Below are 17,120 nucleotides of genomic sequence, written 5' to 3' on the forward strand. Positions count from 1 at the left end.
TAGGGGAGGGTCAGTGGGGGGTGGGGTGGGTGGGGAGGGATTACATGGGGAGAAATTCCGGATATAGTATGCAGCTGTGCAACAACCCTGCATGACCCACACACATACCCTAGAACCTAAAGTAAAATAAAATAAGTAAAATAAAAATAAAAATTCTTTTGGAAATGAAGATTGAACTAGAAAGAACACAGGAACACATAAACATAACAGAAAATACCTTAAGGAAAAAACTTTTTCACATGAAAATAAGTGAAGAAAGAATAAGACTTTGAGGAAAAGTGACAAATATTCATGATAGGCAAAGAAGATCCAACATACATATAATAGGAATTCCTGAAAGGGAACAAAAAGGTAAGGGAACTTCACAAATAATTAAAACTAAAGTTTAGGAAAATGTTCATGAAATTAAAAAAAAAGATTTGAAATTGCATACGGAAAGAGCACACCATGAAGCTGAGAATGTCAACTCCAAATGGTCAATACTAAAGACATATTTTTTGCAAACTACTGGGTTTAAAGGAAAAAAATCATTTCGATATTTAGGCAAAAACATTAAATGACATATATAGGAAATTATTAGATTACCAGCAATCTTTTCGACAGAAACACATTTTTGCCAAAAGGAAGTTGAACTACATAATCAAATAAGGAAATAAAAAAGTGAGCCAAAGAATTTATAATATATCCAGCAAACTGACTTTAAAGTATAAAGGACACAAACAAACTGTTGTGAACATGCAAGACCTCAGAATATTATTTCCCTGAGCCCTTCCTGAGGAATCTATTAGAGAATGAGTCTTAGATAATGAACATAATTAGCGAAACATCACTATAAAGACAGGAGAGAGCAGTAAAAATGCAATTACTTGTGGAATTAAGACAATGAGGGTTAAAGATAGAGGATATAGTTTGTAATGAATGTAGATATAATGTAGATGGTAGATATAATATGACTGTTCATACATAGTATAAACTTTTTTAAAATGAGGGAACATAGAACATATACAAAAATTTCATAAATTTTTTCAGTAATGATACTGCTGGTGATAGCATTAGTATTGTTATTCTGAGATTGTTGTGTGTGTAATGTAGGAGAAAGTAAATGAAAACTCAGGGGATGCTGCAATCCTAGTATACTGTGTCCTTAAGACCAATATTTTCAAAATAGAAGAAAGGAGATACAGATATAATACAGAAGAGGTTAAGTAAGCTTAAAAATGTCCTGAATTTGAATTGGAAATATTAATATGAGTTCTGCATTGTGGTCTTGAAACAGCATTTCTTGCTAAAGGAACCCAGGGCTTCCAGAGAACTGGTTGATTCCAAGTCTGGGAAAGGACATGTTCAAGATGAGCCTGGTTCATCTTCCCAGTGCCCAGTGAGGAAGCTGTCAAGGAATAGGAGGGTTCATGGCAAAAGGACTCAGGTGCTTGCTAGAAGCAGCTCCCATTATTCCATCATGGCACAATTTGGGCTTCAAAAGGATAATAATTGCAAATAATTTAAATGAGGGAACATAGAACATATACAAAAATTTGGGTCACCTTTGGATGATAATAGGGGCAATTTATCATCTTAAAAACTGACAAATGTGAGGAAAGAATCAAGCATTTGTCCTGCCTTTGGCTTTTGAACTAACTACACTGGATAACCAAACAGTAGATAAGGGAAAGTGTCTGTTAAATTAGTCAGTTAATAAAAAGAAAAGAAATGATAGAATTGGAATATGATCATTTTGTAACCCCAGTGAATGAAAATATCTAAGCAGTGAACATCAATAGTCACTAACATTACAAAAGGAGAGCCATTGTGTGCCTCCTGATGAAGCAGTTCGCCACCACCTATAATCTTACTAAAGGGATGAACCTGTGTCTGAAGTCCGTGGGTCCAGCTACTAATGTGCAGACACACCAAAGAATTGACCTGCTCCGTAAGTGTGGAGAGCTGCGTAGGTCAAATGGTTTGGATTCTTCAGTAGATGTATTACAAGGAATATAAAGGGATGGAGAGAATATTTGTAGATTAAAAGAGATTTAAAAAGTATGTATCAGGTTGGGCATGGTGGCTTACATCTGTAATCCCAGCACTTTGGGAGGTGGTCATGGAAGGACTATTTGAGGCAAGAGTTAGAGATCAACCTGGGCAACAGAGCTAGACTCCATGTCTACAAAAAAAAAGTTAGCTGGGCATGGTGGCTTATACCTCTAGTTTTAGCTTCTCAGGAGGTTGAGGCAGGAGGATCACTTGAACCCAGAAGTTTGAGGTTAGCTCACTAGCTATGATCACACCACTGCACTCAAGCCTGGACAACACAGTAAGACCCTATCTCTAAGATATATAGATAGATAGATAGCACTTAACCAATTTTTTTAAAAAGTGGATAGGACTACCCTGTGATGTGTAGGTGTATATACTTAAGTGATTAAATTATTTTAAAAACTTGAAGAAAGGATAATGGTTACTTTTGGTGAAAGAGAGGCTTCTGATTGGAACAAGGCACATTGAAGAACTTTTGGGGTGGCTCTTTTTTTTAGTTTTGATTGTGGTAAAATATACATAATATAAAATTTACTATCTTAACTATTTTTCAGTGTACAGTTCAGTAGTGTTAAGTACATTCACAGTGCTATGCAACCAATCTCCAGAACTGTTTTGGTCTTGCAAAATGGAAACTCTATCAGTTAAACAACTCCTGACTCTTCTTCCCAACTTCCAGCGACTGCCATTCTACTTTCTGTCCCCATGATTTTTACTCTTCTAGTTACCTCATGTAAATGGAGACATATAGTATTTGTCTTTGTGACTTTTTTTTGTAGATTTGACTTTTTTTTTTTTTTTTTTTGAGACAGAATCTCACTCACTCCCAGGCTGGAGTGCAGTGGCACAATTTCAGCTCACTGCAATCTCTGCCTCCCAGGTTCAAGCTATTCTCCTGCCTCAGCCTCCTGAGTAGCTGGGATTACAGGTATGCACCACCAAACGTGGCTAATTTTTATATATTAGAGACAAGATTTCACCATGTTGATGGGCTGGTCTTGAACTCCTGACCTCAAGTGATCTGCCTGCCTTGGCCTCCCAAAGTGCTGGGATTACAGGGATGAACCACTGAGCCAGCCTGGTTTGACATTTTCTTTAAATAAAAAAGTTGGCTGGGCGTGGTGGCTCACGCCTGTAATCCCAGCACTTTGGGAGGCCGAGGCGGGTGGATCACAAGGTTAACAGATCAAGAACATCCTGGTCAACATGGTGAAACCCCGTCTCTACTAAAAATACAAAAAATTAGCTGGGCATGGTGGCTCACACCTGTAATCCCAGCTACTCAGGTGGCTCAGGCAGGAGAATTGCCTGAACCCAGGAGACGGAGGTTGCTGTGAGCCGAGATCGCGCCATTGCACTCCAGCCTGGGTAACATGAGTGAAACTCCGTCTAAAAAAAAAAAAAAAAAAAAGTTAAAAAAGCTTTAAATAAGTTACTGCTAGATTAATGAACAGAACAGTTCATAGGCCCATCCCCTGACTCAGTTCTAAATTGCCAGATCGGGCTTTCTGTGGTTCTATGAGTCAAAGCAGGAGAGCTCTTTGGAGCTGATTACTCTTTGTTCTGTGAACACTCTTGGCCTGCTTTGGTGGAATCAGGTAAAGCCAACAACATTTTTTGTTTGTTTATTTGGGGTCTGGAAGATCCTTGCACTAAGGCTAAGTATGGCTTGGAAGAGAGGATTTAGTCAGCCACTGTTAGGAGAAATACTACATGCAAAAAAAAATTTTTTTTTCCTTTTTGGCTAACCAAGTAGCTTTCATTTATCCACATAATAACACTGTTGTGTTAGAGCCACACTGTGAAGTGCTCCAGTAGATCCCTCCACCCTGGGGTATTCATCTCTGCAGAAATGTTTGGAGATCAGGCAATTCCCTTAACAGCCTGGATTTTTAGAAGGCCCTGGACTAGGAGGAAGGAGGAGATGGGAGAAGGGACTAGGATTAAGGAAGCCATTGCCAGGTGACTAGCGTGACTGGACATCCTATGTTAGGGCTTTATTTCTCAAAATGAGGATAGTCCATTAAGAGACTTATTCATGTGTGTTCTTCAGCCCCACTACTGGCCAGATTTGCTGCTTGGAAACAAGAGTGGGAGGCTCCTTGTCTCATGTTTCTGTTGAGGTTGTAACATATCCCTAGAAAATGCCTTTCTCTCCAAGAAACCAGGGTACCTCTCCTGAGGGTGGTCCCAAGAGCTGGCTATGAAGTGTGACAGGACCTGACCTCACCTCTTACCACTCCCTCATACCCATACTCCCCACCCACCTTTTTAGTAAAACTGAGTACTCTTGAGGGTTCGAACTTCCAGGGAAGGATTACTCATCAGCAACCTCTTTAACATGTGTTTGACTTTGTAGTAAAATGGCATGAAATTGATAATCTGATGATCTATATAAGTATCTTGTATCAAACTACCCCTGCTCTAGACACTGTATCTTCTTTGGTCAGAGTTGAAAGGATAGAAATAGGAGAGAGTCTTCTGAAACCTCATGTATTTCGCACTAGCTAGTCTAAGTCTGGTGACCTCTATTGTTTGTTTTGAATAAAATGTCTGAACACATTTTCTGACTTATAGTCTGAGCAGAAAGCAGAATATTTGAAACTTGGACCATCCAAAAATATGAAATGTAAGGTCACTGCTTTAATAAATCATCTGGAAATTCAGTAGCAAACCCTAGAACTGATGGCAGGATGGAAAGGAAGTTTTCTCATTTTCACATTAGCAGACTTTTGGTTCTTTTCCTAAATGACATTGCAAACATCCTGCCGGTTCTTACAGTTAGGGTGTTAACTTGAACTGCAGGGGAGATTTCCAAGGCCCTCTGAGCTTTCAGTTCAAATCTCCTGTCTTTACAAGGCCTTTCTGTTCCCCAGGATGGCAGACTTAATCCAAATATGAGAAGCACTTGGCTAACAATCTTGATGGGTCTGGCAGAAGAAATGCCAGTCTGTTTGCACTGCCCAGGACATAGCTCTGAGCCCTGTAGCTCTAGGCCAAACAGACCTATAGACCTTCAGGGCTTACTAACTCAACACCCAGATTATGGGGGCCAGTTACGTTATGCTGACGTCAAGAGTCCCCTTGACGTCAAGGGGTGTTGGGTGGAACCCAGAGGCAGAAGAGCTCAGATTCTGCTCCAGTGCTTCCTTATTCCTCATGCTCTCTACCATCTCTCAGCCAGGCTTCCATTAGTGGCAGCATTTCACCCCTGTTTGCGTGAGGAACACTAGCTCCTGGGAGAGGACAGAGAGGCACTGAAGCCAGCTGCACATTTTACTCTCCACTCCGCCTGAGGATGGTATGCTTTGGCTTGTATTCCATGCTCCTCAGAAACCCAGTGACCTTGGACCAGCTTTGAATTGTGCCAAGAGCTGACCACACTTCATCTAGCCCTGGATTGTAGTCACAGGTGGCACACTCTGTGTATTGCCATTTTTCTCCAATATGTCTTAATACAAGGGTTTTTATTGGCTCAATGTAGCAGCCTTTTAAACATGTTCTCTAGAGCAACCTCAGTGCATGGATATTCAACTAAATTAGTGGTCCCTTATTTCCTAGCTTATGTACTGGTCAGGAACCATAAGTTCACATGCCAGTACATGAACCCATTTGTGTGGCTTCCGTTTTGACTGACACACAGACACACATACTCTCAAACTTCCACACACATGCACACACCTTCACATACCCTCAAATACACACATTTACACACTTACACTGACACTGTTACACAGTCTCACACACAAACACACACACACACACTTAGATACATACACATACATACACTCTCATGTATTTATTGAGCATCTGTCAGGTGCCAGGAACTCCACCTCTTTTCTTGAATTTTCACCAAGATCCTATAAGACAGGGATTATTGTCATAATTTTCTAGATGTGGTACCTGACTGAGAGAGGTTGTGTGTCAAAGAGAACATTGCCATGAAGTGACAGCGTCCAGACACACACCCAAGCCCTGTAGATTCCAGAGCCCATTTGTTCCCTGTGTCATGTCATCCTGGATAGCCTGTGTTCAGTCGACAGGGTATCTTCTCACATTAAAGGCATCCAAAGGCCTTCAGCGCTCTTTTCCCTGATGTGTCACAGAGGAATCTCTTAACTGACATCTGACATGTGACAGGAAGTAGGTGGATCATGTCAAGTCAGTTCATTTCATGCCTTGGTCTGAAAAATGGTCAGCATGATGCTTCCTCTTACTGTCACCAGATGAAGTTTTTTTATTTTTTAATTTTTGAGACAGAGTCTTGCTCTGTTGCCCAGGTTGAAGTGCAATGGCACTATCTTGGCTCACTGCAACCCCCGCTTCCCGGGTTCAAGTGATTCTCCTGCCTCAGCCTTCTGAGTAGTTGGGATTGTAGGCATGTACCACCACACCCTGCTAATTTTTGTATTTTTAGTAGAGACGGGGTTTCACCATATTGGTCAGGCTGGTCTCGAACTCCTGACCTTGTGATCTGCCCACCTCGGTCTCCCAGAATGTTGGGATTACAGGTGTGAGCCACCACACCTGGCTCAGATGACATTCTTTTTTTTTTTTTTTTTTTCTTGAGACGGAGTTTTGCTCTTGTTACCCAGGTTGGAGTGCAGTGGTGCGATCTCGGCTCACTGCAACCTCCACCTCCTGGGTTCAGGCAGTTCTCCTGCCTCAGCCTCCTGAGTAGCTGGGATTACAGGCACGCGCCACCATGCCCAGCTAACTTTTTGTATTTTTAGTAGAGACGGGGTTTCACCATGTTGACCAGGATGGTCTCGATCTCTTGACCTCGTGATCCACCCGCCTCAGCCTCCCAAAGTGCTGGGATTACAGGCTTGAGCCACCGTGCCTGACCAGATGACATTCTTATGATGGGTGAGCGTTTTAACCTGATGTGTGTTTTCTCTGCTGATCACATTACTGCCCCTTAAGCTGGCTGTGGTGAAAGACTAGATTTTTCCATTTTCAATAATTTGAGTACTGTTACTTAAAAAATATATATATGTGTATATATATGTGTATGTGTGTGTGTGTGTGTGTGTGTATATATTTATATATATATAATAGAAATGTCATCGTCATGTCACAAAAAGTTCCAAATGCTTGCTCTCAGCTTCTGTACTTCTCTCATTGTGGGCTGGTGGAATAAACAGTTTGTGGTCCCTCACTGGTCTCTGGGTGCCTCTTGAATAGCACTCTACCATATAATTTTGGGGCAGTATAAATGACTTCAAAAGAAAAATATAATTTCTATAAGCCACAACTTTAAAAGTAACTTAATTTATAGTAATAAGTAGTGTTTCTGTTTAACATTCTAATTTTAAATATTGTTTCTACAACTTTAAAAAATTATAAAAGTAGTTCATGCTTGAAATAAAAATTCAATAGTACAAGAATTGCCAAATAAAACTGTTCCTTTTAGTCCCAGGCCCACCCTCCAACTTTTATCAATTCCTAAATTGAAAGTTCATCTCACATTCAAGAAAGAAGGGTGTGGATCAAGATTTATGAAGAGGGAAGGGATGGGAGAGGCAGTTCAGAAATGTATCCAATTTTTTGCTCTATTCGATCTTGTTTTTTATCCCAAATAATAACTTTTATGAATATGTATTACTGTATAAAGTAACATGACAGTTATCTTTGATGATGTATAGTATTTTCTAACATTGATTCTCTTTTGTTGCAGAGCCAGATTACATTAATGGATATACCTGTGTTTAAAGCTATCCAGCCGGAGGTCTGTACTTTGTTTTCCTACTCTTCTATTAATGCTGTGGGTGGGCAGCAATGCATGTTATCAATTTAAACCCCATTCTATTCTTGATGGTGCTCATTTTTTTGAGCCCAGTATTTGGATTTTCCAGAGACTGTCTTCTGTTTGGCCTACTCTGGCAGGGCTGGAAGCAGTTGATATCCACAGGCCTCCATGCCTGAGAGTCAGGTCTTAAAACCCTCATTCCTTTTCCCAGGCTGCTCCTGCTGAAAATGTTCACTTTCAAGAAATGATGTGAGGGAACATTTTTCTAGAAAGTTTTCTGTTTTTTGATCCCAAATTCTTGTGGTTGCCTTGTTTCTGTTTTCGGAACCATTTGCCATAGCAAAAATATACATATTTACATTAACAGCATATACATAATATACAATGTAATTGTACATATTTACATTGGTCAGGTGTGGTGGCTCCCGCCTGTAATCCCAGCACTTTGGGAGGCTTAGGTGGGAGGATTGCTTGAGGCCAGGGGTTTGAGACCAGCCTGAGCAACATAGTGAGTTTTAAAAAAAAAAGCATATGTACATGTTTAGAAACAGTATAGTCAATAAAGAATAAGAAGTTGATTTTGATCTTAAAAAGAATTCCTGGAAATGTTTGGCAATTGATAACAAGGTTTTGATTATTACCCAGGGGTGTGTGTGTGTGTGTGTGCGCGCGCGTGCGCGAGATCAGGTTAACAAAATGCATTTCAAAGTAACTGAATAGGGAGGCAGGAGAATTGCTTGAACCTGGGAGGTGGAGGTTGCAGTGAGCCACGATTGAGCTGTTGCACTCTAGCCTGGGCAAAAGAGCGAGAGACTGCTTCAGAACAAAGGCAGCTGAATAGACTGAAGAGGAATTTATTACAAGGATAAAGGGACTCTTTACAGAATTCATGGGGGTGAGTTCAGGTAGCCTAGAGAGCTACCAGGACACAAGCAGTCCCTGCTTCCTGCTCTGCTTCTCCCTCTCCTTCTGTCTCCTGCTTTCTTGTCTGATTTGACCTGATTTGGCCTTTCCAAAGGGCCCACGTTTACATGATCTCCATTTAAGTCACTATCCCAGACTAAGACTAGCAGATTTCAGTCCTGGTCAGTATAGTCATGTGTCTAGTGCTGATCCAGTCACCTAAGGCCAAGAGTATGCGGTCAACATGGGCAAACACTTAGGGACCCAGCCTTGTGAGTGAGGTTCAGACCTCAGAGGAGTGGAGTGTGGTTGGGGAGATAGGTCAAAAAGTGCTGCAGCTATGGTGAATTCCAGAATACTCTTAATGTCTTTCTTCTTACAGAACTGTGACTGTTAAGGCTTTGAAAAAGAGCATATCTTAACACAAAGTCAGAGTGTTCAAGCCTTCTGAGAGCTAGCACCTAGTCTACTAAAAATTAGGAGAAAACTAGTGCCACTAGTTTTGTTCAGCATGTATGTGAAGACGTGGCAGTTATTTGTATTACTGCATTTTGTGTGTGTGTGTGTGTGTGTGTGTGTCTATGTGCATGCTTGTGTCTGTGTGTGTTATGTTCATTAGGGTTGGGGAGCACTGCTTTGTTTGCTTTTTTCTTAATTGGCTAACTTCCATTCTTTTTCTGTTTTGTTATAATGTGGTATGATCCATTCTTTCTAGTTAAAAACAACATCAAATCACTAAATCACTACCTCTTGGAGCCTTTTGGTGGAATAGGTGTGTGATGGTTGCCTTAGTTCAGCTGAGGCTATTTCTGATTATGTTCTCTTCTTAGCTCTGATCTGGAGCGGTTTAGACATTTAGGGCTTTATTCTTCATTCAAACATCAAGGAGGGCAGCCCACCTGCCATGAGCCCTGAACCTGCATGTGCCCAGGAGACTGGGATCACTGCCCAGGCTGCTGGAAGGATGGAAGCAGGTTGGGGGCTCCTTCCTCTTCAGAAGCATAGCTAAGGCCAGACCAAGACTTTTCCCCAGGGCACTGCAGTTTGGAAGGTACTTCATCAACACATATCTTAGTTCAAGTTGTGACAAGACATTAAAGTGGAAATGTTTTATTTTAAAGACTGTAGCTTGTAGCAGTGGTTCTTAATCATGACTGCACATCAGAATCACCTGGACAGTCTTGGAAACATGGTGGTACCCAGAGCCCCCTCCCCCACCACTACCCCACAGACCATTAAATCTGAACCTGAATCTCTTGGTGGGGGTCTGACACCTAATCAGCCCTGTTTTCTAAAAGTTTCCCAGGTAGTTCTGAGGCAGAGTGAGGATTCAGAACTAGCTGCTTTGAGGTATCTGGAGAAACCCCAAACTTGAACATTTTGGGTCTATAACATGTTAGCTAAAAATGGAAGAGTGTTTCTCATTGTCAAAACTGTGGTCAAAGGAAGGACCCTGGGAGCTGCCCCAGCTTTTTTGCTGATGTTATTATTGTTAGCAGGCTAAAAACTGAAAATTTTCCTCTTGAGGATGCTTGCCATGTTGTGGCTGGACCACCCCAGGGTTGGAAGGGCATGAATAAAGTATAATTATAAGTAATCAGAGGCCAGCATCTGAGAGTAAGATGGGTGCTGTGAGTGACCTGGGCTCCAAGGAAATCAGGAAACTTGTGAACCAGTGTTACTTTCAACCCCAGCTGTGTATCAGAATCCACTTGGTAATTATTTTAAAAAAATTACAAATGCCTAAGCTTCATCCTTAGAGATTCTAAATGCTTAGGTTTAGAGTGGGACTCAGGAATCTGCTTTCGACTGGGCACCCTAGTGGGTTCCCAGTTGGATGAGAACCAGGGATGTAGTGATTGTAAGACTAGTAGCAATTTTAGATATTTTCTTACCTAGTTACTACCATTACCCTTAATTAAGCCCACAGAGATAAGAAGAATATTAACCATGGACCCTGTAGCCAGGACTTGAATCAGGCCTGTCTGAGCCCTGAACCTAGAGCTCAGGCTCTCAGCCCCTGTTGTATGTAGGTGTAGCCTGATTCCTGCACTACACAGTGGGCTCTTACCTCTTTTGATGTGGAAACAGCCATCTTACTGGGTCTCTGTTGTGTAAGTAATATAGTTTATGAGTCCTTCCTAGGCTGTTCAGATCCTTTACAACTGGAGAATTGTTGCTGACTGGAGTTAGATATGGTGACATGGACTTCTGGGGTTGTCCTGGAAGGCATCAGCCACTTTCTAGCTGGTTGTTTTTCCAGCCTGGCTCAGGTTTCTGCTTTCCCATCATGCTGTTTTCCAACTCTGTGCTTATTAATGAGGAGCCTGGGGGTAGTTAACTCAAAAAAAGAAGGTTCCTGAGGGACATGATTCTTGTCCTTGGAGATAGGAAAGGCTTTGAGCTGGCTGTAAGGAGTTATGGTGAGACCTGGATGCTTTTGGATGCTGTTAGGGATGGTCCTGGAAGTCATTCCAGGTAGTGAGATTAGCATGCACAGAGGCTGTGGTCAAGGAGACTTGCATTGATGGAGGAGTTGGGGAGATTTAAACATAAAGACTTCTAAAGCCCTCTCAGCCATGGAAGTCCTTGAGTGTCTAGTGCTTGCCTGGAGGGCAGCTTCCAGTGATGGAGTGGTGGGCAGCACCCTTGCCCATGCAGACCCTTGCCTGCATGTCCTTGCTTGACTCCCTAGCCCTCTGACCTAAGACCTGAATGCCCAGTGGCCTGCGGTGCACAGGTTTGAAAAGGGGTGGGTGCTGATATGGACTGTTGTTAGGTAGTCTGGGCTGTTCACATTTTCCTGAGTATTTACTGTGTGCAGGCTATAGATTAGGCACCTTAGATGTAGGGTCTTATTTAATCCTCATCACAATCCTATGATGTACCTGCTGTTACTGTCTTTGTCTCCCAGTTATTATATATGAGGAAGCTAAAACAGACATGTTAAGTACTATAATTTGCTCCATGATTACTGTGTTAGTCCTCTATTGCTATGTAACAGATTACCCCCATACTTAGCAGCTTAATAATAAGGATTTATCTCTCACAGTCTCTGTGGGTGAAGAATCCAAGAGTGGCTTAACTGGGTGATCCTGGCTCAAGGTCTCTCAGGAAGTTGTATTCAAGATGTTGGCTGGGACTATAGTCATCTGCAGGCTTGACTGGGGAGGGGAAGTCTGGTTCCAAGGTGGTTCATGCACAATTCCTGGCTGTCGGCAGGAGTCCTCTGTTCCTTGCCATGTGGAACTAACTGTTCATAGAGCCACTGAGTGTCCTCGTGGCATGGCAGAATGAGTGATCCAAGAGAATAAGACAGACGCCAGCAATGATTTTTGTAACATGGCTTAGAAGTCACATACTCTCATTTGCACAGTATCCTATTAGTATCACAGAGCAACCCTCTTCACTGAGGCGGGCAGTATATAAGAGCTGGACACCAGCAAGTAGGAAGTGGGGGACCTCTTGGAGGCTGCCTGCCACAGGCCTCAGGTCAGATCAAATACAGGTGGTTTACCCCTGGAGCTTTCACAATTCTGCCTCTGCCAGTGCCCCAGCTGTGTGACCTTGGGTAAGTCACTTCACTTCTCTGAGTTTTAGTTTCCTCATTCATAGAGTGGGAATAGTAAGAGTACCTCCCTCATAGGGTTATTTGGAGAATTAAATGAGTTAATGCATACAGAGTACTTAGCACAGAGGCTGGAACCTAGTAAAACAACATCAACCATTTTTGAATGTGTAGTGCATACCAGGCATTGTGTTGAGCGGTTAAAGACTTTATATGTGTTACCTTATTTATTTATGTAATTCTCAATTTACCCTGGCAGATGCAACTATTATTACATCTGTAAATGAAGTAATAATTGCATCTCAGCCTCCTGAGTATCTAGGACTACAGGCATTTCCCACCATGCTTGGCTAATTAAAAAAAAAATATTTTAAGAGACATGATTTAAGAGACTGTGTTGCCCAGGCTGATCTTGGACTCCTGGCCTCAAGCAATTATCCTGCCTCAGTCTCCCCAGTAGCTGAGATTATAGGCACAAACTGTCACACCTGACTCTCATAGCTGAAATTCTTAAGAAGAATTTTTCCTCATCAGCTAGGACTACTTGTATGTACTTAATTCTTTCCTTTTAAATATCAATTTTCAGAGTAAGCAGTTGGTGCCCCTCTTATCTTTAATGGTGACTTGTGGGTGTGTAACTGCTTAGTTTTGTTTTTGGTGAGCAGTCTCTCTCCTCCATCATAATGAACTCGTGGATGTTGGTACATCCTGTGTGTCTCAGTCAGCTGTAGTCACCATTCTTTTTGGTATATAAATTGCTCTGTCTTTGACCAGTAGGGTCCCTTTTATGTTGGCTCCTATATCTTTTTAACATGATCCCATTCATTTTTCATCACTTCCCTGCTTTTTGACCCTACAAGATCCCCAGGGTTATGTTGAATATTTTCTGCTGCAGACCTGGAATTAGGCATTTCTTCTGCAGACCTGGAATTAGGGGGTTTCTTTTAGTGGGGAATAATATTTAGAAACCACAGTCTGGGTGAAGGCTTCTCAGAATTACTGGGTGGCCATTGCTTTTAGGCCTTTGCCATGAACAGAGTTAGTAAATAGTTATTTTTTAAAAGAAAAAGGTCATGAGTTCATAGTTAGGGTAGATGATATTATTTTACCGTAATTCTTCCTTTGCTCCTTACTCCTTGTCTTACCTTCACTGTGGGTGGTGTGTATCTCCCTACCCTGTTGACTTTGGGCTTGGCCCTGTGACTTGGTTTTGCCCATGGAATGTGGGCAGCATGGCAGTGTGCAGATCCGAGCTGAGCTGGTAAAAGGCGTGGCAAGCCTTGGCCAGCTGTCTTGGCACTTCCTTTTTCTCTATGATGTACCAGTAACTCTTGCTTGTTTATCCTTAGTCCTCAAAGGAGGACATTACAGATGACCTGAACTGACCTGAAGGTCTAGATTCCACATTGAGACAAGCCAAAGCCAACCTGGCAGAGCCGAGCTGAGCTGAACAGCATCATCTGTAGACCTATGAGCAGGAAATCAGTGTTGTCATTGGAAGCATCTGAGATTTGAGGATTGTTATACCACATTGTCTTGTAAAAAATTTGACTAATATAATATTGATTTTTCCAATTCAAATCTAACATTATAGCTATATTATAGTTGTTACTTAATTCCCTCTATATTTATATATTTTATTTTACAATGACAATTTTGGTTCCTAGCAACATTAGTTACTTTTTTAATATTATCCCATCATATATATGTAAAATAACTTAAAATAATAATGTCAGTATTATTTTACTGATACCCTGTTGTAATCCCAGTACCTGGAACACATTATATACTCAAGAAATATTTGTTGAATGAGTGGAGTATGAATGGATGCCTAAATGAGAGGGGAAGCTTCATAGCAGAACATTATCTGGCTGTGTTTAGGCACATTGCCAAGGGGGTGTGCCAACCAACGGAGCGGTATTACCACGGTGTCTGTTTTGTGGTGTAACCACTTCCCCCAAAGCAAGGGTATTTCCTGGTGAGCTCAGCCTTTTGAAGATTCACATTTCCAAAAGCAGTTGATAACTGAGGGTGGAGCTGTGGCTTTTCATGACTTCTGCTGGTTTCAGCAAGGGGGACCACAAAGAACATTTCAAGGCTTAGAGGAAGCCAGGCAGACGGTGAGTTAAGGATTGGCAGAGAGTAAGGAAAATGGAAGTTACAAATACGGAACCATAACTGCCCTGTCCCCTGGTGACTCTAATAAGTGACCAAGTTTATCAAAAATTAGTGGATTAATGCAGATAGAGCTTTGCAGCATAATAGCTTACAGCTGTGTTGAACTTACAAGTTGTGGCCTAGAACCTCATTGCCACTGTGGTAGATTGGGTTGCAGGGTGGATTCCTGTCTGCCAGGGCTTAGGGCAAGGGCTGCCTTGTAAGGGACGTCTGTCCGAAGGTCCTGGTGGCAGCAGCCTTCTAAGAGAGTATGTTTTCAGGGTGGTGGTTTGTCTCTACCAGAATTCCCTACCAAATCTGTCTGTCATTGTGCCCAGTTCCCAGCCTATGGAATTGGAAGGTGCAGCAGTGTCTCAGAGGCTAGTCTAAATGTCAGAACTGTTTTTGTCATTAGTTTTAACATGGAGCAGCATCAAGGGGGAACAGCTGTTCTTGGAATGTGCTAAAAATGGGCACAGCCTGTGCTTTATTCAGCCCAGGGTTCTGTCAGAGCTGAGCTCCTGGGTCTGTTAAAGCTACACAGCTTGAAGAACATGAACTTTGATATGATGAAGCTGAGGTTGAGTCCCAGCCTCACCCTTCTAGCTTGGAGACTTTGGACAAGTCATGTATTTCCTTTATGCCTCGATTTTCTCATGTATTAAGTTGGTGGGGGGTGGAAATTGTAGCTTTTACCTTACAGTGAGCGTGTAAGAACTTAGTATGGTGCCTATACAAAGCAAATTCCTAGAGACACGTGGCTATCATTTCACCAGTGTATAGTTTGAATATGCACTGTGGGTTATGGATGGGAGGTTGTTGCTCAGAATATTCAGTGATGTCTGTGCAGGAGCCAGTGCCCCACAGGAGGTGATACCTGAGTAGCAGAGTGTTTAAGAACGTACCTGGGATCCTTCAGACCTAAGTTTCACATCCTGGTCCTCTGGAGAGCTGGGAGGCTCAGGTCTAGAACAAGATGTGTACACAATGGTGCCCTAAGGGCCCTGCAAACATCATGTGGGATGTTTGGACATTATTGATAATGTCCCAACCCCACTCAGCCTTGACTAAGGAGTTTGAGCTTTATCTTGTTAGCCCTGGGCATTCACTGAGAGATTTAAAAAAAGCAAAAAATAGAGACAAAGTCTTGCTATGTTGCTCAGGCTAAAGTGCAACCCCTCTCAGCCTTGGGGTTGGGACATTATCACTAGCCCTTAAGGCTGAAAGAGATCATATCTTATTGATGATTTGGGGAGTTGGGGTCAGTTGGAAAGGAAATTTCAGGCAGAATGAATAACCCACTGACAGGTGATGAATTAAATTAAATTAAATTCATCAGATTTAATCTAATTAAATTAGATTTAACTAAATTAAATTAGATTTAATTTTATTAAATTTAGCAAAATTTAATACTACTTTTGGTGCCTGGTGTTCTTGAGAGAAGAAAAGGAAAACCTGCTCTTCCCTTAGGTCTGTGCTCTGCCAGGGCATCATGGCCAGGGATATTGGTGCATGCCAAAGGCTTACCAGAAGTCAATGTTTCATTCCCTGCCTACTGGCAGCCGGGGCATAGGTATACAGTGGGCCCCATGGGTATACAGTGGGCCCCAGTGTGATGGACATGAACTGCAGTGAGGTGGGAAGCTTCTCTAAGTGCTCATGATTTTTCCAGTCTTCTCACTGTCCCTGCCAACATTGTTCCATCCCCACTGTCAGATTTCCCGGTAGTCAGCCCTGCCTTCACTCATTTGCTCATTTATCAGCTACCGTGCTAAATGCTGGAGAGATGATGATGAAGAGGACCTTGGCATGTTCCAACTTGAGCCAGGCAAATGTGTAAATAAATAGTAAACAAGAAGTATTCAGGGGTGGGAGGGGCTGGCGTATCAAGGAGAGAGTGAGGGTGGGATGGGCAGGAGGCAAGAAGCGTGTCCCACAGGAGGGATATTTGAATAAGAGAGCCGGGAGAATGGGGTGGCCAAAAGCATTGCAAAAGCAGAAAGATTCAGATGCATGTAGGTGTTTGGAGAACAGTCAGAAGTTTGTCATGACTGGTGAAGTGTATCTAGGTCTCTTCTGCAAGACCAGGACCAAAGTCCAGAGAATGAGTGGCCAGGAAATACAAGGACCAGTGGTGAGGTCAGCAGCAAAGGAGGTGGCAAGAAAGGAAGAGCCTCAAGCCTGGCTGGGGGCTAGAGATTCAGAGGCCTTACACTGAAACCTGGACACACAAGGCCTGGCATCTCTTTGAGGAGCATGGACATGTGTCAAGAGAGCAAGATTGGGCCAGGCAGTTTGAGTTGGGCTGGAGAGGGCAGTGAGGCTTGGAAGGGAGGCTTAGAAGTGCCTGACTAAGGAGTTTGAGCTTTATCTTATTAGCCCTGGGCATTCACTGAGAGATTAAAAAAAAATAGAGACAAAGTCTTGCTATGTTGCCCAGGCTAAAGTACAACTGTGTGATCATAGCTCACTGCAGCCTCAAACTCCTGGGCTGAAGCAAACCTCCCGCCTTAGCCTCCTGAGTAGCTGGGACTACAGGTATATGCCACCACACCCAGCCCTCTGGAAGATTTTGAAAGGGGAGCACCACAGACATATTTGCATTTTGGGACGTTCATTTCAACTGAGACAGAACCAAATGCAGTCAGGGAAACTAGGAGGATTTTGCAGCAGTCTGCATGAGGCAAGGTGGTCACACTGGAG

General features: G+C 42.4%; 1 protein-coding gene across 50 annotated transcripts in view; it reads left to right on the plus strand.

Moving 5' to 3' along the window:
• The window catches only part of RALGPS1 (Ral GEF with PH domain and SH3 binding motif 1), a 332,381-nt gene that overhangs the window by 56,316 nt on the left and 258,945 nt on the right, over window positions 1–17,120 (plus strand). For 44 of the 50 annotated variants that reach the window (XM_054243919.2, XM_054243946.2, XM_078327741.1 and 41 more), the window contains one exon: window positions 7,718–7,768. In XM_054243919.2, the coding sequence (XP_054099894.1) occupies window positions 7,718–7,768 (51 nt within the window). Of the gene's footprint in view, window positions 1–5,217; window positions 5,339–7,717; window positions 7,769–17,120 lie in introns of all 50 variants that reach the window. The other 6 variants (XM_078327788.1, XM_078327800.1, XM_078327846.1 and 3 more) reach the window with 2 other exon arrangements.

Source organism: Callithrix jacchus, chromosome 1 (assembly GCF_049354715.1).
Source record: "Callithrix jacchus isolate 240 chromosome 1, calJac240_pri, whole genome shotgun sequence".
In the NCBI taxonomy this organism is placed as follows: domain Eukaryota; kingdom Metazoa; phylum Chordata; class Mammalia; order Primates; family Cebidae; genus Callithrix; species Callithrix jacchus.